Source organism: Aedes aegypti, chromosome 3 (genome assembly GCF_002204515.2).
Source record: "Aedes aegypti strain LVP_AGWG chromosome 3, AaegL5.0 Primary Assembly, whole genome shotgun sequence".
NCBI lineage: Eukaryota > Metazoa > Arthropoda > Insecta > Diptera > Culicidae > Aedes > Aedes aegypti.
Genome location: NC_035109.1, coordinates 28192907 through 28220819, shown reverse-complemented (window position 1 = coordinate 28220819; position 27913 = coordinate 28192907). Strand labels below are relative to the sequence as shown.

Here is a 27913-nt window from a genome sequence, read left to right as displayed (position 1 = left end):
AGTAGGCCCTGTTTGGCATTGCGCTCGGTACTGCGCTCGGGGACGAATTTGGAGACCCTACCGGTTACATGATGCGTCTAGTCTATGGGTCCTCCAGCTCCGGCTAATGCTCCAGTAATCTCATTTCTCGGTATATATAGTAGGAGTAGTTTATCAAATAATCATCAGTCAGAAGTAGCTCGAACGAGTCGGCTGGTGTGGGTTGCACTTTTTCCGATTAGCCATGAAGTTGCAAATTGTAAGTGATTCTGTTCTTGACCGAGGTGTAAAGTGAAAGTTCTGGAAACTAACATTTGTTCTATGGTTTTAGTTCCTTAGTGTGTGCCTGGCGGCAGTATTGGTGTCTGCAGCTGCAGAACCGGCGGCAGCTCCTGCAGGTCCAAAGAAACGGGCCGTTCTCGGAGGTTATGGACTAGGAGGGTATGGTGGAATTGGGTTGAGTGGATACGGACTTGGAGGATACGGACTAGGAGGATACGGATTGGGAGGGTACGGATTGGGAGGAGTGGTAGGTTCAGCGATTGGTCCCGCTATAGGTCCTGCTATAGCTGCTGGTCCAGCAATTGCAGCTCCAGCCCTCCCAGCCCTAGCAGCTCCAGCCATAAATCTAGCACCGACCATCACCAGGAATATCCATACTCATTCGACGGTGAACCAACCGGTTCCGGTTCCGGTGCCAACTCCGGTGGCCGTTCCAGTTACCCGACACGTCCCAGTGCCAGTGCAGGTTCCAGTTCCCGTGCCCGTGGATAGGCCCGTACCACAACCTGTTGCCGTGCCAGTGCATGTGCCCAGACCATACCCGGTTCATGTTCCGGTTGATAGACCAGTGGCCGTTCCAGTGCCACAGCCATATCCAGTTACTGTTACCAGGTGAGTTGTACGGTGATGTACTTTATGCTCTTCAAATATTCAAACTGGGATTTTGTGTACGATCCCCGATTTCTACTGGCTTGGATACCCAAAAGTTCATGTTCATACAAGTTGGGTAAATGTGGGATTCGTGATCGTGTGGTTAGTTCTGTGTCCATCGCTGGCTTTTCAGGCGAATCGTTGACCACATACCGCTCCCAATCTTCAACTCCATGAAGGTTTCGCTGAGTTGGTGGCCTCTTGTTTAGCAAGTGCTACATGAACATTTTCTTCCCCTATCACAAGTTACGCTAAAGTAGCGATGGTCGTGGCCGGGAATAGCAATATTCATGATTTTGGTAATCTTGTTCAAGACTGGGCCAAAGTTTACTCCCGAGTCTTGTTCCTGAATGCAGTCTGGATGGGGCTATCAAAGGAAACGTGAATGTTGCTAGTAACCAATCAACGAAGCATATCATAGCTACGCTAACGCTAACGCTGCTTTATCGTGTGGTTAGTGTCGTCAGGCATTTGGGCGCATCACACTGAGGAGTGCGTTCAATTCCCGCTTATCTCTGGAAAACTTTTCGTCATGAACGTGTTGTCATTGGGCGTTTGGGCGATTTGCTACAAAGCATGCTAATATATTTTGGCCTTTTTCGTTGCCGTTCGCTAATTAATTTTAATCATTTCAAAATCGTGAGATAATTAAGCGACAATGACGTTCTTGAGATCCGGTAAAACTGTAAAACTACCAACCTATAGAATCTTTTGTTTCTACTCCATTACCTCAAATACCATGACCTCAACCATTCCATTTCTGCATCATCCCGAGAGTTGTGGAACTCCTAATGCTGTTACCCAAAATCAGGGCCCAAAATCTCCCAGAAAAAAAAACATTTCGATACTTTAGCATGGACTAGATATTTATAATGTTTTATAAGGTGTTCATGACCAGATTCAAACTATTTTATGACGTTAAAAATACTTGTAATCCCCTATGAGCGTAAATCAATTTGAAATTTAAATTATTGTAGGTGATGCTTTTTTATATACTTAATACATCTTAGTAGATTTTATATGTTAACAGGTTAAATTCAATGTATTTGGGGCTTATTCGTCAAAAACAAAATTCATTTGATAATTATTTTCTTATAGGCACCTAAATTCAAATTATGCTTATTTTCTTCATGTTTTATATTCAAAATGTTGGACAAACAGATTTATTCAACAGTTTTGAGTTGAACTGTTATTCAACTAGTAATGTTTGTTGGGTAGGTATCTATTTCAATGAAAGTCTCTGAATAGCCTCTATTTTTAATGTAATCTATTTTAATCAAAATGCTCTCTTTCAAGTATTTGTTTTCCCTCATTAAGATTGCAGTGAGTCCTGATGAAAAATTCTACGGGCTCCAGAGAAAAAAATCAAATACTTTAATGGAGCTTTTCAGCAGGTTCTTCAAGAATTTCCTCTCACATGTCTCTTAAAAAACTTCAAGGAATCTTCTAGTGATTGTTCCAGAGATTCATCTGAAATACTTTTAGGGATTCATACTGGGATCCCTCTAGATTTTTTTCTCTACAGATTCCTCTAACAATCCTCCTAGAAATTCTTCCAGCAATTTTGCAAAGGATGCTTAACCCTTTGGGGCCGGCGCGGTCATATATGACCGCAGTACAAAAAAGGCTGTAAAAAAAGAACCAATGAACAAATGTATATACTGTCTTCGGCAAAGTTGTCCTAAATATACTCTTTTATCAGAAAAAAATATGAAGTATATGCCTTTATGACCTAATTGACAACCTAGAACATCCTGAACATCCTGAAGTTTGGAAAATTGAACTATAAGTACATACGAAGCGTGAAATGCTGTTTGTGAACATAAATGATGTTCAGGCTAGATAATACAGAATTACTCTTTTAACGAAAACACTATTTCACTTGCTTTGCTATGTCCTGGAATGTTCTAGGACGTCCAAACTGTCCTGAAGCACACTCTTTGAAATCTACAACCGTAACAGTAATTGTTTGGGTTAAAAACAATAACATTACAAATTCAAATATAATCTACCAACCTCTGAGAATCTCAAGAGCTATTTCAAGAAACGTTTGAGGTATTCCAGACCCTCCAAATTACCCTGGAAATCTGAATTTCATGTCTACATTTATTCCAGTAGTATTTCTTGCTAAACTGGGTGAAGTTATATAATCTACCATGTTCACTGAACTTTCGCACGTATCAATAGGATGTTTTAAAGAACGTTTGGAGTATTCCAGGCACTCCAAATCACCCTGGAGTTCAGAACTTCAGGTCTACACTTATTCCAGTATTTTTTCTTGCTAAACTGAGTGAAGATATATAACTTACCAAGTTTACTGAACCTTGTCACGGATCAATAGGCTAATTCAAGGAACGTTTGGGGTATTCTAGGCCCTCCAAATTACCCTAGTGTTCGTAACTTCAGTTTTACATTTGTTTCAGTAATTTATCTCACTAAACTGAGTGAAGTTATATAATCTAACATGCTCACTAAACCATCTCATGGATCAATAAGCTCTTTCAAGGAACGTTTGGGATATTCCAGGCCCTCCAAATTACCCTGGAGTTCAGAACTTCAGTTCTGCCCTTGTTCCAGTAACTTTTCTCGCTAAAATGATCAAAGTTTTCCCTTTGACCGTGCTGGCATTTATGACCGAAGTCGGAAAATGGCTGTATAAAAAGAACCAATGAATAAAATTTACTGTCTTCGGGAAAGTCCTTGCAAATATACTTCCCTGTCAGGGAAAAATTTTAGGTGTATGCCTTAATGTCCTACTTGGCAACCGAGTAATGGCGCTCAAACCAAAGCTTCTTAGCTAGGGCACAAGGTGGAAATACCTGTGTCTCATCCCTGGAAGACGAACACGCATGGAGTGACTTAAACTTTCTTAGCAACGTCACTCCCAACGATGATGAAAACATTTCATTCACACTTACACTCAATTACAAAAATTATACTAAACTACACATACACTAAATTTCAATCCGGTCCCATCACTCGCTCATAGTGAATCCTAGACCATTTCCCTTCCCATCATCCAACTCCTTGACATCTATGAGAGCGTCGGTGAGTCGCTGGCCTCTCTTCAAGTAGGTGTCATATCATCATTTTCCTTTCCTTTCCTCGTAATGGAGAAGATGGGCGTGGCCGGCAATGGAAATTATCATGTCTTTGCATCTCTGACATCCGATTGGATAACTATTTGATCCAAAATAGTTTTCCATGAGCAATTGGAACAAGTGTTGTAAAGTTTCTAACATGACAGTTTTCAGTATGCAATCTACGAAATACTCCGTTACCACGCAACGCAACGCAACGCAACTTGGCAACCTAGAACATCCTGAACATGCAGAAGTCTGACAAATAGAATAATTAGTATAAAAGTAGCTTAAAATGCCTTTTGTAAATACAATTGATGTTCGTACTTGGTAATACATACCTATTATGTCAAGAAAAACGCTGCTTCACATGCCTTTTCATGTCCTGGGATATTCTACGACGTTCAGACTATCCCGAAGCTCAATTCTCGAAATTTACAGCAGTAGTTGCTTGCGCTAGAAATAATCAGCGATGCCAGATTTCTTTGGAAATCATTCCGTAGACGAAAAGTGATAAACGGGGGGAGAGATCCCCGGCATTGCAATTCCGTAGATTTCCGTTGGAAAAATCCGTAAATTACCGTAGAATAATGAGAATTTCCGTAGCTTTCTGTAGAAAATATACATTTTCCGTAGAATTATCTTACGGATCCGTAGAAAGTGCTCAATTCGGAATCTACGGAAATTTCCGTAGATCTGGCAACGCTGCATATAATAATATTTTCAACTCAAACGGAATCTATTGACCTCTGAGAATCTCAAAAGCTTTTCCAAACTATCCTGGAGCTCAGAACTTCAAATCTGCCCTTGTGGCAGTGTTTTTTTTTTCGCTAAATAGAGTTCAGTTCTATAATCTACCAGGTTATATAGGGCCCCCATAGCCGAAGCTGTAAAGACGCGGGTATTCATCATGACCATGCTGAGGGTTCCGGGTTCGATTCCCGGTCGGATGTACCATGAGCTTCTCAAGAGTGTTATGTCTGTTTGTCTGTGACAGTACAGTAGTGACGCCTCTACACGGATAGTCGTGTTGCACGATTGCAAAAAAGAAGTAGATTTGTATGACGATTACCGGATCTTTTCGTAAAGAAAAGAGTCTTGACTTCCTTGGGCACAGAGTATGGGCGCATGCCTGCCACACGATATATCCATGCAAAAAGGTCATTAGCTGAGAAAGATCTCAGGTAATAAATGTGGAAGTGCTAAACTAACACTAAGCTGAGAAGCCAGCTTCCTCCCAGTGGGAACGATATGCCAAGAAAAAAGAAGAAGATTCGTCGACAATCACATACATATATTCAAAACGTGTTTCTACTCGTTTACGCATTTAGACTCTACTGACGTTTTCACAAATTGTTCTCAAACAAAAGGTGAAAAGCAGGGGGGTTGAAAATAGTATATTTTTACGTGGCATAATTTATGGATGCTTCCCAATAGATGTCGCTAATTATGACTGGAAACTTTGTCGAATTCACCGTGTTTCGGAAGTGCTTCGTTTCGTGATTATTAATTTATTATCACTAAATCCAGACTCTCATCGCGTTGTAGATCTTATGTACTGAACATCCCGACAAGTTAGATAATCTAGAACATTCGAAATGATCTGATAATATTTGCTGAACACTCAGAAGGTCCAGAATATACGGTAGATTACAATTCATCACCTTGTATGATGAGCAAGGTTGTTATTACAAGCATAGACTTCAAGTTATGAACTCAAGAGCAGTTTGGAAGACCTAGCACCTCCCAAAAAAATATTTGTCATCTATTCTTGTTATGTTTAGCATTTTGAGCACCAAAACTATTGAAAGGCGTTCAAAAAACTGTATAATAGTTCTTGGAACAAATCAGGCCCCAAAGGGTTTAAGGACTTTTTCCAAGAAATCCACCTCCAGTTATTTCATCTCCAGGATTACCCCGAGTTTTTTCTAAAGACTAAAGAGTTCCTCCAGAATTTTTTTTTTTTTTTCAGTAATCCTTCAACAGAATGTACAGTTGTTACTAAGGAAATCGATGAAAGGATCACCTGATACAATCATGGAGGACTTAGGCTTACCTTGAAAATTATCTGAAACAATTCCTGGGTAATTGCTATAGCTATTCTATTTAAAATCCAGATAGAATATATGAAATATCCGAAACAAAATTCTTGGAAAAAATCCTTAGAAAAACTATGCGAGGAATTCAACAGCAACTAATAACTTTATCTTCGGAATTATCTCTGAATCTTTGGGGCGAGCGATGGAATCAAGACCAATTGTTTTCGGTCCGCGTGGCGCGAGTGCGAAAAGAGGTTCGCGTTAGTAGTGTGTGGTCTTTCGATTCCATAGCATGCTCTTGCAGGGTGAGCAATGAAATCAAGACCAATCTTTTTCGGTCCGCGTGGCGCGAGTGCGAAAAGAGGTTCGCGTTAGAAGTGAGTGGTCTTTCGATTCCATAGCATGCTCTTGCAGGGCGAGCGATCGAATCAAGACCAATTGTTTTCGGTCCGCGTGGCGCGAGTGCGAAAAGAGGTTCGCGTTAGTAGTGTGTGGTCTTTCGATTCCATAGCATGCTCTTGCAGGGCGAGCGATGGAATCAAGACCAATTGTTTTCGGTCCGCGTGGCGCGAGTGCGAAAAGAGATTCGCGTTTGTAGTGTGTGGTCTTTCGATTCCATAGCATGCTCTTGCAGGGCGAGCGATGGAATCAAGACCAATTGTTTTCGGTCCGCGTGGCGCGAGTGCGAAAAGAGATTCGCGTTTGTAGTGTGTGGTCTTTCGATTCCATAGCATGCTCTTGCAGGGCGAGCGATGGAATCAAGACCAATTGTTTTCGGTCCGCGTGGCGCGAGTGCGAAAAGAGATTCGCGTTTGTAATGTGTGGTCTTCCGATTCCATGGCATGGAGTTGTGTTTGATCTTCCGACCTTGACGCTTGCTCTTGCGGGGGCCGGCGATGAGGGCAGGATCAAACATGTCGCGCGTCGATCGAGTAAAGTGAAAAAGTGCCGCTTTTGATTAGTTCTTTTTGATCTTCCGACGTTGACGCTTGCTCCTGGGCAGTGCGTCAAGAAAGCCCGAGCAGTCGTCAGTTGTTTTCCCTCACGGGTTGCACGCCTATTTTCTCTGAGTGCTTTTATATAGCCTATTAAACGAGTGAAGTTCAAAGAGGATTGTTGCTGCTCAAGGATGACGGATCAATTGGTGAGCTCGTTTTATGCTACTGTTTCTAATCTATAAAATATGTATGATTGCACCCTTAATCGTTACAACGGTGAGACGTAAATATGATTTTTCAAAAAAATATGAATGGTTCGTCACTGTGAGTGTCGACATAAACTCTGATTCATAAATTATTTATGTCTAATTTTTTTTTTTTTCAAAACACTTTCTTCTTTTTACCTTTATTTTTGTAATTAAAAAAAAACTTTGAATGGTTCGACACTTCAAGTGTAGACTTCCAAAAGGTTCACTTTATTCAACAAACTTTGAAACGTTCGTCACATCAAGTGTCGGCATATTTTTTCTCTACATAGATGTTGTTCATATCAAATGAAAATATTATATTTACATATAAGCATGTTTATATCTCACAAATAATTATTTATCATGGTCTAATCGCTTATCAAAGTGAATCCTGTGACCCAACGATCCTTCCCATTAACAAACATCCCTCCCAGTAACCTTTGTGGAGATGCAGAGGCAAACACGGTCTCCAAATAGCAAAGGTTACACACTAACATTCCTTCCCCCAATCCCACCTGACTGCAAGGACGTGGCCGGCGCCGTTATTGACCATGTATAAATAGAGGCACTGAATTATGCACACTGAAGAAGATTATGGCCAATCCCAGCCGAACTTCTAGTTGATTCTTTGTGCATTTTCACTGACTTTGGTCAATCACGGAATAGCAACCATTGATATGTGTAGTCAGTCTAAGCTAAGCTAAGCTAAGCTAAGGAATTATCTCTGAATCTTTGGAAAAATACTTTTGATTCCTGTCTGTTCTCTTTTTTGGTCCATTTTTTAAGCTAGAGTTCTCTAAAGTTCCTATATTCAAGGCACTTAAACGCTATCATGTCTGCAATTTTATCGACAAAGAAATTTTCAAAATAAATAATTAAATAATTAAGTCCTATTACTTGATCTGCAGATATATAAATTGCATTCGAACCTAGTCATAAACTTCGTTGAGAAAGCTTTTGTTGAAGTTGTAGTACTTATTAGAGTTTATTTCCAATAAATTCGCCCATTTTCCCAGATTTATAAAATAAAATGAATCTTTCAAATCATATGATGCGTTTCCGAAAAGTATGTACTATTGCAATGGTTCTAATTATTCGTGAAAGTTTAACTAAAAATATTTTTGTCGAGATTTGTGGGGGTCCCTAAAATGTGGGGGCCCGGGGGCCATTACTTCATATGAAATTATCCTGGGCTAATAAAATTTATTTAATAATTTTATAATTTTATATATTTATAAAATTTGAGTCAATGGCATTCGAGGTAATAGGGTAGATTTTTTGTTTTTACGAAATGCCAGTAATACTGGAAACCATAGCAATCATCAATAAGGTCCTAAAGCCCTGTTTTAATTTTGGTACCAAATGCTTGACTTTAGGCCAGAAACACATGTTTGCTCAATTTTTATGTATTTTTCGTTGGTTTAACTAAAAAAAAATATCTAGTTTTTGAGATTTTGTCAGATTCTTTGATTTAAACTCAAATTTTGTGTGTATTTTGTAAGATAGGCACAACTCCAGTGTTTGCCCTTTTTAAGAAGTTAAACCCCAGAGGAAATTTGTCGGAGGAGTTAAACATAAATAAAAGTGACAAGGTTCAAATTTGGATCATTTTTTAAGAGTCAAAGTTTAAACATAAGAAAGCCGTTATTTGCGCGGAAAATTTTGCTAAAGTAGTAGCAAGGACACGCTCTGTCGTGTTATTTAGTAATTTTTTTTTTTTTTAATAATTTAAAACCCCATTGTCAATTCACGGATTATGTCCACTTCCAATGATTATCATTAATACGCCATTTCGGTCCCTACTCACATTATAGTGCTCTAAAGAGAAGAATATTTAATCAGTGTTAACGTCCGATCTACTTATAAAATGTTGTTGCTGACTTCGTGAGATTTATGCTTTTAAATTTTTAAAATTGGTTAGAAAATTACAAAGTTATGTAGACTTCACTGAAAGTGATATATTAGAAAACTCACCTTCAAGTCGCTTGCGTCACCTCTAAATCTTAATATTTTTGGCGCAATCTTTGAGGTTTTTTTTATGTGATTTGAATTGAGAAGAGCACAGGAATTTTTGGTTTTAAGATCTTTCGAAATTTAAGCCCCACCCTACCGTACAATAATAGTTCCCAACTGGGCAATCATTTCATAATGCAAATCATTCCAAGACTAACATATGAAAGTGGCAGAACAATATTAGCAATTAAAAGCTTCTTGCTTCCACCACAGGTTTATTTGGACCAATGCTTGTAGATCTATCCTATTAACAGGTAGAGGAGAGTCAGATCTTTACTTCACTGTTGAAAGTGTTATGCAATAAATCAATATGCGTGTTTGGGAGGCGGAAGAAACTTAGACTTATACTTAAACTTCTCTCGAGTATAGGCCTCTGAATTGTTTTAATTTTGTATGGGATTTAAACTTTTACAGGTCTTGATAAACAATTTTATGGAGGAGTAAATATAGCGCAGGTCTGAAAAAGATTCTCAAGCGGCATTAAAAGACTAAAAAGCGATTTTCAGAAGTTCACGAGGACTTTCAACTGATTTAATATGAATAAACTACAAGAATCCTTTGAAATCTCTTGAGAACTTCTGGGAAAGCTTTATAACCTCTACTTGGTCATACGTAAATGGGGGGAGCACTGAATTACTGAGAATGATATTGGCTCACCACACATATCATATTGAATATTTAGGTCATACTGATCAATCCGCAAAAAACTATATTGTTGATGATTCTCGCGTTCAGTATCATAAGGGCGTAACTACAGTGATCGATTTCTCTTCGTCGATTTTCTCATTAACTAATTACTTGAAATTAATTACTTGAAATTAAATGTTTCGAAAATTAATTGAATGTTATGTCATAATGCAAAGAGAAATACGACGGAGAGACATTGATCAGATACGCCTTTATGATACTCAACGCGAGAGTTGTCTTTTATTTCTCTCGATTTCGAAAAATACTACTTTCGATATGCAGTCATATAATCACAGACAAATAGACATCAAACTCTCATCATAGTCCATCGACCACCTTTTTAACGGTCGATTCAATTATATGGTAGGTGGCCAATCCGCCACCCGCAGCGCTAGTATCGTTTTTGTTTGTGTTTGACGTTTTCACGCTACCGCCACCTGTAGGCCCATCGGCCAAACACAGTGATTTTAGCATTGAGCGTACATATAGCCTCGTGACTATGATTTTGATCGTGACTTTTTTTAAGTGTTACGTTTGGTTGTCTGTGATATAATTATAGCCTTAGGAAGTACCTTCCAATCAGTGAATCAAATTGTCATCAAAAAAGACGAAAAACAAACAACAAAGCAAGCTCGCTCACAACCGTTTGTCGCAACTGTTGAGGATAAAGACACAATCATAAGCAAAATTGTCATGACAATCACAGAGCGCAACATTGTTGCAACCTTTTTAACTCGCGATTAATCAGTTATTTTAAACACAAAACCAAATCTGTTTTATGGATGCTGTTTGATAATGTGTCAATGTTTACCAACACGGAGAAAGTTCTCGAAAATTGCAATGCGAAGCCTAGAAAATCGCTGCGCACGTGGTGATCAATCTTTGTCATATTCTGTTCAAGTGATGATAAACTAATGTTGTGGGATAATATTGTTGCAACAAGAATTGGAGGTGACAATGTTTTTCTTGCTGCATGTTGGGTGCCAATTGATTCACTGCTTCCAATACTTCATAAAAATCTTGCCAATATTCTTCATTTTTATAACTCCCCGTTTGTAAACACGGCTCTACCCCATATAGCATAATGTCCTTTGACATAATGGTCATTTGGCATAATTTGAAGAATACATTTTTTTTACTCTTGTTGGACTTGTTGATAATGAGCTTGAACCAAATGTATGCCATCTTTTACTCTCTACCCCATCGTGTATTTTCATCCGTAAAATTTTGCTTGCTACTTAGAGCTCAGAAAAACAGTCCGAGCTTGTTGTAGTAGGTTGGTGAATTACCTTGTTTTTTTTTTACAATTTCATTAATTCTGTTAGCAATCAGGAAGATTAAAAATCAAAAAAATGTTTCTCAATTGAAACTTTCCAATATTTCTTCTTTTTGGTAGGAAACCAGCGAACACTCTATGAGCCAAAATTGAAGAAAAAATAACATCACCAGAAAGCTTAATCTTATCATGTTTCCATGAGTGGGTATCGAGTAGTATTGACTCATGAGAACAACAATTTCACTTATTTTGATACAGTAATTTTTTTTTTATGAAAAAATGTGAGCACAGAGTTAGAAGAATTGATGTTGCAGGAAAAGTACGGGAGAATCAAAGAACTTAAAATTGAAAAAACCTTGTAAAATCTTTTCAAAATCGCATATATAGGGGTGATAGAAGATTTTTTACAATACCATTTAAGCTTGTTCATGATATAACAAGTTTGTATAATATTAAATGACTGTTTGAAATAAAAAAAAACAAAACTTAAATTGAAAAAAAACTATCATCTAAAGAACGATTTTAGAAATTGACTCAATACTTATAAAATTAAACCTGTTGCGACGGAAAATCATCACGCCACGATGGTTTTTCGGACGCTTGATTTAAAACCACTTCTTAAGTGTTGTACTGTACAAAAATACGAATTTTAACATATTTTCATTGAAATTTATCTCAAAATACTTAACAAAATTACTCACATTTTTAGTTTGGACCAGACAATAACAAAGTTTGGATACAAAATAATGCGTGGTATGCACCTGAAACGTAAAGCACTCAATTAAAATTTCTCCTTTTTACCAAAGTAATTTTGACAGCTCCAATATGAGCGAAATGTCACTTATACTTGCGGAATAATCAAGCGGCACATTTTTCCGTACGGAAAAGTGACAGCTCCATTTGATTTGTAGGCAGGCGTTACCGATGTTATGAAATCAGCTCTACTTCTCAGCAGCGTACATCTCAAGTAATGTCGGTAGCGGAATCATTCCTTGACCGTTTCTTGTCCTATCCTTTTACACACACGGTAAAAAATCAGCACGTTCAATTGAATAGATTGATCACTTGACTCAATTCAAAACACTAATCACCATGATTTAAAGAGTTTCAACTTTGGATTTGCTCTACTGTCTCTAGAACTAGACTCTGAAGTGAAAAGTCGTTGATTTTGAACATCATGTCTTTTGTATGAGAGCAATCATTGACAGCTTGTTGTAGAAAGTAATTGAGATCAATTCGATCACTTTCAACAGATGCGAGTTGGTGTCGAGGTAAGACACTAGATCTGCACTCCGAAGGTTGGTGGTTCAAATCTGGGTCAGGCGGAAATGTTTATTTTAACTTTTTTTTATTTCAAATCAAAACATGCAACGTTGAATTCAAGTGCTGTTACCTTGATTTTGTCAAGATTCAACAGTAGTGCAAATCCAAGTGCAGAACTATTGATAGCATGGTGCTTATTTTTTACCGTGCAGTGCTTATGATCAGCGTGCCAGCCATAATAATCTACACACATAACATACATTTTAACGTTTCGTCTAAACATACAACATAAAACTTGAACGATTACTTGCATACAAGTTTAAATCACACAACTTGTACGCAGGGAATCTACAGTGCCGTTCGTTTTTGACGGAACATTTATGTTCGCCTGTGCCACTAACAATGAGCGAATATGTAATTACCTTGCATAAAAAGTTGTGTGGTACAAACGTTCCAAAAGGATGTTCTCTTAAGGGACCGCCCATAAATGACGTATCATTTAAGGGGGGAGAGAGGAGTCCATGATTTTGAAACGAATCATGTGTAAGCAGTGCCGGATTTGGGCTTCGGGGGGCCCGGGTCAGATCTCATAAAAGGGGCCCTTTTATACAAAATTCAGCACGTTTTGGGATTGCATAAACCAACGTATTGAATTCGATTTTTGAACGCGATGGTCTATCCAAAGATATGAGAGGGCCAAATGCAAAGTGATATAAGTGATATTTTCGGTTGAGAGCTATATACATTGAAAAATTCAACTGGTTTCAAGCTTTCCAATATGTTATAGGTGATTTTTCCGTATAATGGGAAAAATATAACAAAACGTAGAAGACTGGTTCATTTTTTGGCTTCTATATAATTTGTAAGAAGTGAAACATTGTTGAATATCTTCAAAACTGTTTTTCTCCAATGCTCTATTTGACTTTATTTACTACAACTTTACAGTTTGTCTCTGGTTGTGAAGAAAGTATTGACAGTACTGGTAAAGTACACAAAAGCTGATTTTCAAACAAAATAGTTGACCTGAAATTTGAACTGCATGTTGGGAATAACTTCAAATTACATCTGTGAATCATCAAATTCATCAAAGTTATTAAAATTCGCATATTTTGACAAAAACGTCCAAATTTTGATACTAAAATATTTCAAAAACAAACATTCTTCTACAAAGTTTTGCATTTTATCTAAGTGAACAAATTTGCAGAAGCAAAGCCTGCTTCTAAATATTCGCATTTCCCTTACACTTTAAGTTTGTGATAGAATTGCAAATATGTTTAAATTTTTAAGTTCTGATAGGAACCCAGTGAATGCTTTACAGGTTTAACCGTATTTTTAAAGATCCTCCAAAAACGTTGAGCGCATTTCTAATTCCAATATTTGTTTTTTCCTAATTATAATTTTTTTTTGAAGATTTTGGCTTAGCATTTATGTTTTCTTGTAATATATTGAAGGATAATTATTGACCAAATCATACTGTGAGATTAAGATATTAGGTAAAGAAAAATAATTTACTTAAATATTGGAAAGTTGACTTAAACGTTTGAATTATATGTTCTAATGTCTAAAGAGGAAGTATTGAAAGGTATTTCAAAATGTTTTTTTTTTGTTCTTAAGGGGGCTTTGTATTTGTGTTCTATCCATCTATCATCAGATTATCTCGTAGTTAGGTAAACAATTGAGCCGAAATCATTCCAATCCAAAATATTGTTTAATCTTGTATTGTACAGTACAGGTGCGAAAATACACGCCTTGCGACACAGCATCAGTTAACTGCTCTTCGTTGAGGCTAATTATGCTACAGCCCGAGGGTTAATATAAGTGTATACTTTACTATGTGAATGCAGAAGTAAATTCTACTGCACATGATATATCTATCGATCGCATACTGCGATTGAATAAGATCAAATATCTAAATAGATTTAGACAAGACATTCTCACCATTCTATAGGTAGACCATGAATTTTTTTTTTTCACTCGCTATTATTATTCACTTGTACATATGACTTCTAATTCTTATAAATTGCTCAAGAATTATTTAACGTTGCTACACAATTTTCTAACCAATATCTTATCTTCTGAAACTCCTTTATAAAAAATGCAATTTCAAATAGAAAATTGTTGAAACATTTTGTATTCCACTATATTCACTCAGTTTTATGTTCTAATTTCATATCTGGGCTCAGACATGGCCGTTTTGAGATTTTTTGTAACTTACCGTAATCCGGGGTAACATTGATCATTTTTTTGAATATTTGAAAATGCATATGTTGCAAATTTTATATTTTTAAAACAAGTACTGCCACCCATAGCTCATGACTATATAATGTATTTTGATTTAGCTGATTTGGGGTAACATTGATCACCTATGTAAACAATGTGTCATCCTTACCCATTGAAATAATTGTTTCGAAAAGTTGACAAATTTACGCATAATGTAAATGTTATGTTCCATCAATAAACAATGATACGAACTTGTTACGAGATGAGTTATTCCGATCAATTTTACCCCGCTGGTCAATGATACCCCGGATTACGGTACTTCAAATGAAAACAATCCAGAACATATATTGATTCGCCTTAGATCTTCAAGCTCAAGTTAAATTAATGAATGCATTCAAGAACCTTATTTTTAAACACCTTAATACATAGAAGCTATATTTTAAGTGGTATTCTAGATGCGCCTGATGCATCCTTAATGCAGCTAAAACTAATTCACATTATCGAGCTTAGGCATATAAGGCACGTTTATATTGATTCTCAAGGCCACTCAGCCAACATTCCAGCGGTCTTCTAGACACGCCGCAATATCCACTAAAAACAAATACAGTCCAGTTCCACGACCTATTTGTTTTGGTATTGTCAGCCCAAAAGCGTACATTGCAGTGGTTTTCTAAACACACCTTTTCAGTCATCTGAAGTCTCAGCTTGAGATCCGACGGTATTCTAGACGCGTCTTCGACATCCGAGTTGAAACCAATTCAGCGATGGTTTTTCAAACACACCTTTACTTTGACACCACGAGTCAACTAAGCATAAACTCCGGCGGTCATCTAAACACGCCTTCGACATCCAAGCCGAAACATATTCAAAGCGATGGTTTTCTAAAAGCACTTTATTTTGACACCTCGTACTGCATGTTAACTTAGCTTGACTTCCGGCGGTCTTCTAGACACGCCTTCGGCATTCGAACCGAAACCAACTGGTGTTCATCCAAATACCTTTATCGAGTCTCCACCAGCAAGGATTTCGACGGCATTCTCGCGCGCCTTTGACTTTTCGAACAAATTTAGCACGTTACAATCATGCAGCTAAAGTCAACTTAGTGAAAAGTCCGGTGGTAAACACCACGAACAATCTGCTTGGCAAAATTATCGGGCATCTTCCATGTTCACTGCTTCTGTCTTGAATTGGTTATCACTTTAGTTTCCGAACAAATCGGGATTACTTAGTCAACCTCCAAGATAATTCTCATCTGTACCGTTAGTTCTTGAATTCATTGCCAAAGAGGGATTCCACGGAGGCATGCAAGTCGATTCTGATCGACCATTTCAAAAATATCTGAAACTTTGCACAGTTTTTCAGTTCCATATAAATCGTCATTTTCCGATATCAAATCTTCAAGTTGAGTCACGACTAACTTTTTAAAAGGGTGTATGTGAAAATGGTTCAAAAATATTCAAAAAGCTGCACAGCAAAAACGGTTCGTTCGATTGTTAGACAACTAAAGAAACAAAGTTAGACAACTAAATAAAGATTCAAAAAAAAATACACACAGTAAAAAAAATTTTTTTTTTTTGCATTAAAAACATCATTTTTGTCACAAAAGCTCAAATATCTCAAAACCCTATCGGAATACCAACGTAATTTTTTGAGGGAAAACGGTCCATTATATTAGCTATCTACCATAAAAATTTGGTGGTGGTAAGCCAAAAAAGTTATGACATTTCAAATAGAGTGCTCGACACTGAAGAAGTCTGTAAGTCGCAGACGAAATAGGCCTATATGTCAAGATAAGCAACACATATTAGAGTTTAAAGGTATTTGCTCACCTTAGTGATTTTAGTATTTTATTTTTTTGCAAAAAGTGAAGTGTTAAAGTTTATTTGTAGTTTTAATGTTACATAGTTTGAAAAGAATCAATTTATCAAAGGATAATAAAATGTTAACTGGTAGACTTTTGTGTGAAAATACAACATCAAATTGCTATCTACGATCTTGTTCGGATTGTCCAGATTCTTCATCATTGGAAAATACTTTATTCGCTGAGTTTGAAGAAAATTATATTGATCAGTTATCATTTGAGCAATGGGTGACCACGGATAGGTGTAACCTAGAAACTATTGTAAAACCTGTAGATGAGTTTGTGTCATTTTTTTGCTTGAAATTAGAAAGTTTAATTCCTCACGACTTTATTAAAACAGAGCAATCCCGCTTTTTAAAAAATACGAAAAATACATTACAAGATGGTGAATTTTTAGTCATTTGTGATTTTTCTGAAAACTATAGCTTTGTATTGCAAGATGAAGTGCAGTCCCATCACTGGAACGTACAACAAGCTACAATTCATCCATTCGTTATTTATTTCAATGGAAGTACGCAAATTGAACATTTTAGTTTTATTGTAATTTCCGAAGATTTAAGACACGACTCAGTATCTGTAAATTTGTTCATTGCCAAAATGATTAACTTTTTACGCGTTGATAAGGATAAAGAAATCAGAAAGATATATTTCATGTCTAATGGAGCAGCATCGCAGTACAAAAACCGTAAGAATTTTTCGAGCCTATGTCAATTTAAGGCTAAGTAGCCCGTCATTCGTTTTGGAAATAATGATGACTTTTCAGCACGCATTTTAAAGTGATAAAACTCAGCCTTGATAGTTTATATTGACTTGAAAAAGTAGCACAGTACGCTCTAACATGCATAAAGTATGCTGATACTTTTTCAGCTGTGTCAGTGTAAAACCAACTGATTTTCTTTGATTCTAAATCGTGGAATGAATAAGCAACAATCATCAACGACGCGTACAAATTTCAATGACGGCCTACTTCGCCTTAAATCAAAGTACGGAATTGATGCAGAATGGCATTTCTTTGCTACGTCATATGGCAAAGGTCCTTGTGATGCTATTGGAGGAACCATAAAGCGCATGGCCACAAGAGCAAGTTTAGCCAAAGAACGTGAGCATCCAATTAAAACTGCAAAAGAACTATTTGATTGGGCGAATCGCAGAAAAGAAGAAGATTTAACAAAATTATCATTTTGTTTTACTACTACTGAAGAGTACGAATTAACGGCATCAGAGCTCAGCGAGCAATATAATAACGCGAAAACGATCCAAGGAACCCAAAAATTTCACTGTTTCATTCCATTGTCAGAAAATAAAATTAAAGCAACTGATAATGATGCAAAAGTGTTCGATATTGTAAAAAAATTGAATAACAATAAATAAATAAATAAGTATTAATAAAATGTTTTCATGGTCTCATAACGCATACCCAAATCCAAAACTTTTAAAGTTTATATATTACATTTAGAAACTCATCGATCATACTCTAAAAAAAATATCCTGGTAAAAAAAAAAAATATTTTCGTGTAATCTGTTAATTCATTTTAATTTATACATATACACATATACATATAATATTTATACATATACATAATATTAATATATATAATATACATAATACTTATGAATACATGAAAACGACTTGTTTTCACGCAAGGCCCTTAACAATAAAATCAGCAACAAACTGCGGTTCCCGTAATAATTTACACCGAAAAAACAAAAATTTTTTCTACTAAATGTGAAAATTGTGACATGTTTGAAATGTCATAACTTTTTTGTTTATTCGTTTACCATCACCAAATTTTTATGGTAGATAGCTTATATAATGGACCGTTTTCCCTCAAAAAAATACGTTGGTATTCCGATAGGGTTTTGAGATATTTGAGTTTTTGTGTCAAAAATTATGTTTTTTAATGCAAAAAAAAAATTTTTTTTACTGTGTGTAATTTTTTTGGAATCTTTATTTAGTTGTCTAACTTTGTTTCTTTAGTTGTCTAACAATCGAACCAACCGTTTTTGCTGTGCAGCTTTTTGAATATTTTTGAACCATTTTCACATACACCCTTTTGAAAAGTTAGTCGTGACTCAACTTGAAGATTTGATATCGGAAAATGACGATTTAGATGGAACTGGAAAACTGTGCAAAGTTTCAGCACAATAGAAAAAAATGAATTAAAAAATTTACCAAATTTTGGTGCTGTTGCTTGGAATCACTCCAAAGCAATAAAGCTGGCACGGATCGCCATGGTCCAATGCACGGGTTCACTATTTGACGTTTTAGCGGAGTCGTGTTATTTATGGGACCATGGCAACCAGTGAATTCGACACCGCTCAAACGTCAAAAGAGTGAACGCGTGCATAGGTCCATTGTGGGAAACGTGATTGCTGCTCTCGGATAATGATTGCACCGAACATTGAGATGGGTCCAATGGCTAACCGAAGAAAGAGGAAAAGTCATGGCCTGTCATGTGCTGATTGCCAGTCAACGTTACGAGGACGCTGTCGTCCGTAACACATATGCTATGCACTCTAAATACAATCTACAGGAATACGATATAATACACTCCACACAAAAACGCCTACTATTTGTATGAAATGTACAGATTTTGAACCTGTACGGATTTCGGTCCCCCACTATACCTTAAATTTAAATTTTGTTTATTTAGCTTGTTGAAAGTGACAAGTCTTGGTTTTCCCGGTTGCCGAGAATGATCTTGACAACAAGGAAAAAAATAGTCGAATACAACAGTAGTTCTCTAGTTTGAAGAAGTGAGGACTAGGATTCTGATGCATGGACAATATCAGTGTAATTTCTTGGCTTTATCAAGGGATCCGATTTTGACTGATAAAGGGGCGCGCCTGTGGAGAGTGTACCCACCACATTCTTCAAAGGGTATAAATAGCGGAACCTTTCAATTAGAATCCTTTCCTGCGATCAAGTTAGGAATTACAACTGTAAGAAAACCGAATACTTTATCACTTCTCAATAGTGATAATGTAACACGACATGCACTAAACAAAGGACACGAGATATACTACAATAGATCAAATGTTGGTCGCAGTGGTTTATGTTACGAACAGAAAAAAAATGTGTCGCTTGATATGGATTACAATTGTAAGATTGTTCTCCTTTTTCAGGGTCCCGGGATAGGCTTCAGAACATCCCGGAAGTACTTATGAATTATTGTGTGTGCATTGTTTAATATCCCAGCGTAAAAATTTGAAGATTGATTGATTGATGGTAGCATAGGGTTTGCAATCATCAGATTGATGTCCTTTTCCAGAATATTCTGTAAGTACTTATATAATACCTATATATTGGTCTTATATTGCACACAATTACTCAATATGCATTGTATTATACTTCTGTTGTAAAATCTTGAAAATTGATGTTTCACATGGTATAGCTTGTCCTCGTCAAATTTTGGTTTCCAACTGATGCCACCAGAACCGGTTCCAGGGAATCCTGAACTGGCCAGAATGGTTGCAAATGAAAGAATTGGAATATACTAATGGTTTATGATTCAGTTACAAATACTGTAATTATGGAAATGTCTCAAATGACCTTCGGAAAGACCCCACGAAACATCCGTATAAATCCGGAACTGACCATCCGACTGAGGTTCCCAGTAAAAGTCACAAGACTTGAACAGCGTTGTGGTACTGCGTTAAAACTTTATTGAAATCAGCAAGAAATTAAGGAAATTAAATGATCACGAAAATTTGGCTGCAAAATTTGTCTGGGACTCAAAGGTATTGAAAAACAAAAACTATGAATCCCGAGTCCCTGAAATAAGAGCCTTTACACAAGATCCCGTTAAAAGAAATCACTTATTAAAATAATTTTTTATCTTTCATTATTATCCACCCTTAGAACCGTTCCAGTGTCAGTGCCGCAGCCCGTGCCAGTACCCCAGCCGTACCCAGTGCCGCAACCAATCCCGGTGCCACAGCCGGTTCCAGTTCACGTACCAGCCCCAGCCCCAGCAATTGCCATTGCTCCGGCCCCCATCCTGCCTTCGTACGGACCTGCGATAGCGGCCGGTCCCTCCCTTGGGCCCATCATCGGAGACGGTGGCCTCATTGGCAGTGGCATCATCTCCGGCGGAGTGCTCGGCTCTGGTGGCCTCATCAGCTCCGGAGGTCCAATTATCAGCGGAGGTCCGATTCTCAGCCATGGGCACCTGGGACTGGGACTGGGCCTGAAGAAGTACTTCGGCTAGAGAGCATCGCTTCACCGAGCAACGATTCGATTCATATTACAAAATAGTCACTTAATTGTTAGGAGTTTTCTCTATAGTGTTTTACGTAAGACAAACAGAGTCAAGAAGGGGCATGGACCGAAGTTGCAACTTCGATCCGATCCAAAACTAGGTCTTAAGCGTTCTGTTTTTGGACAGACATTTACCCTTTTAAGAAGCTATTTTTTTTTTCTTAATGCGAACGACTGAGAACGAAACGAGCAAAGGAATGACAAGACAAGACGAGACTCTCTCTCTGAATGGGAGTCCGTCGGATGGCAGGTATTACACAGTGTATAATGCAATCAATAAACACCATACAACAACGAGCAAAGTGTCACCAAGAGTGGCGGCGGAGATTGAAAATGGAAACGAGCAAGTGGTTTGGAGTTTGCTGTTTATCTCACAGTCCCTTACGCTCTGACTTGAATCGGGGCCAGTGGTTCCCGAACTATATTCCACCATACTGCCGTTTTTACGCAAGTCAGTCCCATCTGTAAAAACGTAAGCATTGAGACGTATCTTTATGAAACTTTCACTAACAACTTTCAGTATCTAATCTTTCGAGAAAAATATGAAAAGACTAAAGCAAGGTTGAATTTCGTGCAACACGGAACGGAAATCTGTAATGGGACGGATATGCGATTATTTTCCATAATGTGATAATTTTACAAGGCGTTTTTTTTATTAATTTTATCGAACAAAAGTTTTGTAAGTGCAACTGAAAGATCATTGGAAAATATATACATCAGTTGAGAAATGATATCAATAAAATTCTGACAAAAATGATGATGAGATTAATTAGCGATTCATAGGTATCAGAGGCTTTACGTTCCAGCATGAGCAGAGCTTGCTTTTTAGCTAAGTGTTCTATGAGCATTTTCGCAGTTATTAACTTAGAATTTTTCTTGTCAATTGGCCATTTTGGCACAAATACGTCCAATCCTAAAAGATTTTCGGCTGGACAGGGATTTGAACGTGCCACCCTCAACATAGTATTGCTGATTAGTTGTACGAATAAACGTAGCCAGGATTTAAATTGATGGAAGGGGAGAGCTATCTCAAGATCATTATTCACCAATATCTCACAAAATGATCTTTATTAATACTTTTTGCAATCTTTTTGTGTGGTCATTAGGGTGCGGCTTATTTTTCAATTTTTTTTAGAAACCAAAATTCCGTGTACTGAATTTAAATAACATAATTTTTTTTTTCAAACATCTGAGCTTAAAATATTAAAATTAAAAGGTGACATAAGTGACTTAGAAGGTAATGTTCTAGTTATAAAATCTAGAATGATTCGCGAATCAGGCGAAACTGACAAAATGTACACAATTTAAGAAAATATAGCGTTGAAATTGTAGCTCGATTGTCTATTCACTGCACTTGAACTTTTCCCCTATCGATAATTTAACTATTCAAAAAACGCAAATTTGTAGAAGACGAAACTTCACCTCATGCCAAACCACACACTTTATTGATTACGCCTGTGTTTTTGTTTATCAAAGTGATGGGCGCATCTGAAATCGAAATCAAAACACGGCGAGAGTAAACGGCGACACTGCAAACAAAAAATAAACAAGGCGTACATGGCGGGCTTAATTGAAACCAGAATGTAAACACGGCGCAAAAGTAATAGGCGACACTGAAAATAATATCGATTACAGGCTCATAACATTAGGCGATACTAGCATTCTTGAGTGCGTTTAAGGCGAAACCTTATAATATTTTTTTATTACGAAATAGCTAGGGAAATTGTAGGAGATGTGTGTGGTATTGATGAGGATTTTAAAACTAAGTTTACAAAATGTGTATTAAAGTGAAAAAGTTAAAGTTTGAGTATATTTTCTACAATTGGGATTAAAAATTGCATATGAGAATTTCATTGATTATTTTCTCATTGTTATTGAATTGTCAGATAGGCCCTTATCGCGAATCCCTCTCGAAATATAATTTTCAGTAAAGTTTACATAACTAAGCTATTTTCAACCAACTAGGATTCCTCTAACACATTGCACAGAAATTTAATGCATGGGGCTTGTGATTAGCTAACCATTCTCAATGTGCGCAAATCGAGAGTCCAGAGTTTAAAAGTCAATAATGGCGCCGGCCACGCCCAATGCGGTTATCGGGGAAGGGAAGGAATATTAGAAAGACAACCATTGTTACTCGGGGCCGAATATAACTTTGTATCTCCACAGTGTCTTGAAAATATCCTTTCCAAGAAAATTGTGGAGATATAAAGTTATATTCGGATGGTGGTAATGATCTTGGAGGGAGGAACCAATACAAAATTTAGTACGTCATAATGAGCCGAGATTCCGCTGTCACGAACTGTCACTGTGAGCCCAGATCTCAAACATTGGACTAACATGGAAAAAGCGCGTAACTGATTAAAACACATTTTCGCATTTCATCATAAGTGACAAAAATCGAATGATGCACATAATGCAAGTAATGTCACGTGAGCACATTTAAATCTGATTGAATGGAAAGCATTGAATAACGCATCTTTTTACTTTTTCCAATGAAAATGAATATTTGGTGCATAGAAAACTGTGGCCCTTTTTCCATGTTTGTCAGGAAAGATCGAATGTACACAACAAAAGAAAACTACAGATTTTCCCCAAGCCTGCCTTGATTGTTGTTGGCAAGCTGGAGTTATCTTGCAGTTCAAACAAACGTTGTTGTATATTTCGTGTGTAGTATCTGTGCCTCCCTCCCAGGTAATGATAAAGTGACATAATCAATGGACCAAATCAGTGTTATAAGCAATCGCGGTAGTCGACACGTTTTCGCTGATATTCGGCAGCGCTTGCATTAAACACTCACAATACAAGCGATCAAACGAATGTTGGAAAGAAAAATGTCAATTGAATGCCTCTGATCACGATAGCTTCGCTAGGAAACGTTACGGTTTTGTATGTTTCTGTCATTGTTCGTAATAAGCGCTGCGTTCACTGTGTGTCACATCCGACATAACAAGCAAGATCAAACTATTCATGTTGTTTATGATCCTAAATGTCCGAATTCTATGCAAAACTGCTGACCATGGTAATGAAACGAACTTCGCGCAAAGTGTCGAATATTTACAGCACTGAAGCATACACTACTTTTTGAATCACCATTCTAGTTAAAATTAAATTCATGAAAAGTTTGTGGCAAATTTGACAATCACCTTTATATTCAAAAATATAAATTTCTGCATGCATTCTGAGGATTGTTCTACACTACCCGTCATAAATACGGACTCACTAAAATAAGTATTGCAACACTCAGCTGAATATTGAATCACCCTGAAAAGTTTAGCATCACCTCAAAACAGGTAATTTCACATTGCTATATCTCGAGATCCGTACGACTTGCAAAGAAGCGATCTTAAGCAAAGTTGTACAGGGGATCAAGGACATCCGGAAAGCGAACAGTTTAGTTCGCAATTTTGCCGCTAGGTGGCGCTAGTGAGCATGCAAAATTGAGCATTTCAAACTAGTTCTAGCTTGTGATCCATAAGAGATAGAAAGTTCGGGTCTTCGGCAAAGTTGCTCAGGGGTTCAAGGACATACGGAAAGGAAACAGTTTAGTTCGCGAATATAGAGTGAATCAAACCCGAAAGACATGAATATAAAGAGAATAAGACATCAATCACTTGGATATGAAGTCAATCAAACTTGAACCATGAAGAAATTCTGACTCGAATAATTTGAATATGATGAATATGAGTCCTGACTGAGTCACTCGCACATGGAGTAAGTCATACCAGAATCACTAGAATATGAAACAGATATGATACACTTGAATATACATTTGAACAGACCTGAATCACTTTAATTTAATACGATTCCATCCCTAATCACTCCAACTTCCAAATGTCAAAGGATTTCTGAACAGCATTCTGGAAATTCTATCTTATCAAATTCATAATGTTAAGGTACAGTCATCCCTCTAGAGCAGGGATTGAATCCTGAGAAAATTGAGAGAATCTCTCACGTATCGCTCTCTGTAACTATCATAACATGCTGCACATTATGAGAGACTGTTTATCGTATATTGCTACAACTTTGATCAGATTGGGGGGATAGTAGGGCATGATAAAACCACTCTAAACATGCTCCAAGCCTGGGGGATACTATTGCTATTGGAAGTTTGTGGATTGGTTATCGTGCCAGTAAAGAAAAACACCTATCCCCAACGGTAAACAAGCGAGAAAAATGGATTTTATCATCGCTCTCTCTTTGGGGCTCTCGCTCGCTGCTTCCATTTATCAGACTTGTTACACCTTGCGATACAAAGACGATCGTGGACTGCAACAGATGGGAAGTTTTTCTTTGCTTGCTTTGATCGTGCTTCATTCTCAAATGAGAACGAATTCTGTAATGCCTGCTCTAGAGTAAACTGTTCCCTGGATGCCCTTGACTTTCCGAACAACTTTGCCGAAGACTCAAACTTTTTATCTCATCTTGCTCGAATGATAGAATTTGTTTCATATATTTAGTTAAATATGCATACTAGTGCAACCTAGTGGCAAAATTAGGAACCAAAAAATTTGATATTTGGATGTCCTTTACTTTATTTCTGTTCTTTACTTACCGAAGACTCGAAATTTCTATCTCATGTGGATCAAAAGCTAGAACTAGTTTGAAATGCTCAATTTGCATGCTCACTAGCGCCACCTAGTGGGGAAATCTACAACCTAACTGTTTGTCTTCCGGATGTACTTGGCCTTCTTAACAACTTCACCGAAGACTCGAACTTTCTATCTCTTATGGATCACAAGCTAGAACTAGTTTAAAATGCTCAATTTTTAATGCGCACTAGCGCCACCTAGCGGTAAAATCACGAACTAAACTGTTCACTTTGCGGATGTCCTTGAACCCCTGAGCAACTTTGCCGAAGACCCGAATTTTCTATCTCTTATGGATCACAAGCTAGAACCAGTTCAAAATGCTCAATTTTACATGCTCACTAGCGCCACCTAGCGACAAAATCGCGAACTAAACTGTTCCCTTTCCGGATGTCCTTGAACCCCTGAGCAACTTTGCCGAAGACCCGAACTTTGTATCTCTTATGGATCACAAGCTCAGTGCTTCGAATACATGGAACCTCGGGACAAAAATCATAACCTCCGTTGTAGGCGTTTTAGCTCAATGATGTTTAAAGAAAAGTTGTCAGGAATCATTAGGGCTATAATTGACATAAATGACCTATGTGATAATCGTAATCGCATAAGTGACATAAGCGCCAATTTGTATATTAGGTTTCATAGAAATGTGATCTCCTCTTAACATTGTTGGAGATGGCAAAATTTTATATTAGCAAAAATTACTCGCAATTAATTGATCCCATGAGTGGCGTAAGCGCCAAACGATCATAGTTTATTTCCCAAATTATCACGGATAAAATAAAAATACAAAATTACTTCTGTAAAAGAATCTTTTATATCAAGTTTATTAGGAGGTATTCTTTAGCGAACAGATCAAAGCAATAACCTTGACATTGAATTTGATGATATTTCATCACTTTTTTTATTTCCCAGATATTATAAAATCGAAGTTTGCAGCAAATATGCCATCAAATCCTTATGACAATGAAACCAAAAAAATATGTGAAAATGTAAACTCTTCCAAACGTGAGCGATGTTAATCAAACAATAAAATCAGTCGATCTAGCTATGAAGTACATGGATATCACAAATGTCATTCCCGGCGTTACGAAATAAGAGAATTAACCCAAATGACAAGAAGGTAAATTTTCACCGCAGCAACTCAAAGCAGAGCAATGCAGGTTATTGCAAACAAATCAAAATCTATAACCATTTAAAGAAATTATTCAGCAATACCATGCTCATGGCCGTAGGTTCTAATGTCAACATTTGAGGACCTTTTCGAGTTGAAAAATTCCGCCAAAAATGTAATGCAATTTTGATCAATTGGCTTCTTCTGTTTGTGTTCGGGGTGAACCACAGCGACTAGTTTTCTATGATCTTTTGTGGTATACCCGCATCCTTTATTTAATGCACGTCGTTCTACTCCACTATTATTGAAAAATAATGAGGTAGTCGTTTTTAATACAATTATTATGCTTTAACATTTTGCATAGAGCCTCTTAAAAAAAAGACACCGCTATTTATACCTTTAGGAAAAAACAGTTTGCCCCATTAAACTCACAAAAGCGCGCCCCTCAATCAGGTTCGGCTACTGAGCTGGTTGAATGATACTGATTTTGACCATGCATCGGTACTATAGCGTATCAAATTATTGCTTCTACTCATAAGTTTCAAAATCGTGTTTTGTAACTGGGAACAGATTTCATCGCATTAGACATTTAGATTGCTTGTAACAAGAAGCTTATTTTATAATGTAGGCGGTCTGCTACTCCACTGATTCGGAATCGTTTACTTCCTAAATATCAAGGGAAAGGAACTTGAACTTGGGAAGAATTTGTCTCATGAATTGAACCCAGCCTCAGTTCCTAGTTGAGTCATTTTTTCTCTTCGACCCCCTCATCATCTAGGATAAAAAAAAGGTGGGTCTCAGTGGCTTGCTAGTCTCTTATACTCTTCCGACCGTAATTTATAAGTATTAACAAGAACAGCTACAACAAGAGTACAATATGGTAGATCTTATCTCGTAACGCACCTCGATAAGGTGATCTACCCGCGTTACGGATAAATTGGTTTAAAAGCTCTCAATTGATTACAGTGGAAATTGTTACTAGAATACTAAGCTGCGAAACAGGCTGTGTTTCAGTTTGAACGTAACGCTGAAAGGAAGAAGTTCAGAAGTATTTGCAATACAAAGTGCTTGATCCATTGGTACAAAAGCTTTCAATTAATAACAGTGGGAATGCTTATTGGAGAACTGAAAAGCAGGCTCGGTTCCAGTTGGGATGTAACGTCAAAGAGAAGACGTTCACTGCATCTATAATGAAAAGTACTTCCGCTCTTGTTCAAACTGCATAGGAAGCTAAGCAGGTGATTACTTTGTTTCAATAGATCAGCAATGCACAGCTGTTCACAAATTCTGGTTATTTATCGCAAGAACATCATCCACAAAATCGAAAATTGCAATCCAAAGAGCAGACGGGAGCAGCTAGAATCATTTTCAGTGTTTAAAAGGCATCCCTAATAAGAACTGATGCAAAAAACAGA

The 27913-nt window shown here is 37.2% G+C and overlaps 1 protein-coding gene across 1 annotated transcript; it reads left to right on the top strand.

Annotated features, from left to right (window-relative positions):
* The first annotated feature begins 223 nt into the window (after nucleotides 1–223).
* On the top strand, nucleotides 224–20748 carry LOC110679889 (tetra-peptide repeat homeobox protein 1-like). The gene is made up of 3 exons (XM_021855984.1): nucleotides 224–238; nucleotides 311–873; nucleotides 20400–20748. Exons 1-3 carry the CDS (start codon nucleotides 224–226, stop codon nucleotides 20746–20748), a joined length of 927 nt encoding a protein of 308 aa, XP_021711676.1.
* The last annotated feature ends 7165 nt before the right edge of the window (nucleotides 20749–27913 follow it).

Bases quoted from the DNA above. Each gene is read 5' to 3' on its own strand.
- LOC110679889 (XM_021855984.1), top strand. The intron at 874-20,399 runs GTGAGTTGTACG...ATCCACCCTTAG, and splicing joins TATCCAGTTACTGTTACCAG to AACCGTTCCAGTGTCAGTGC.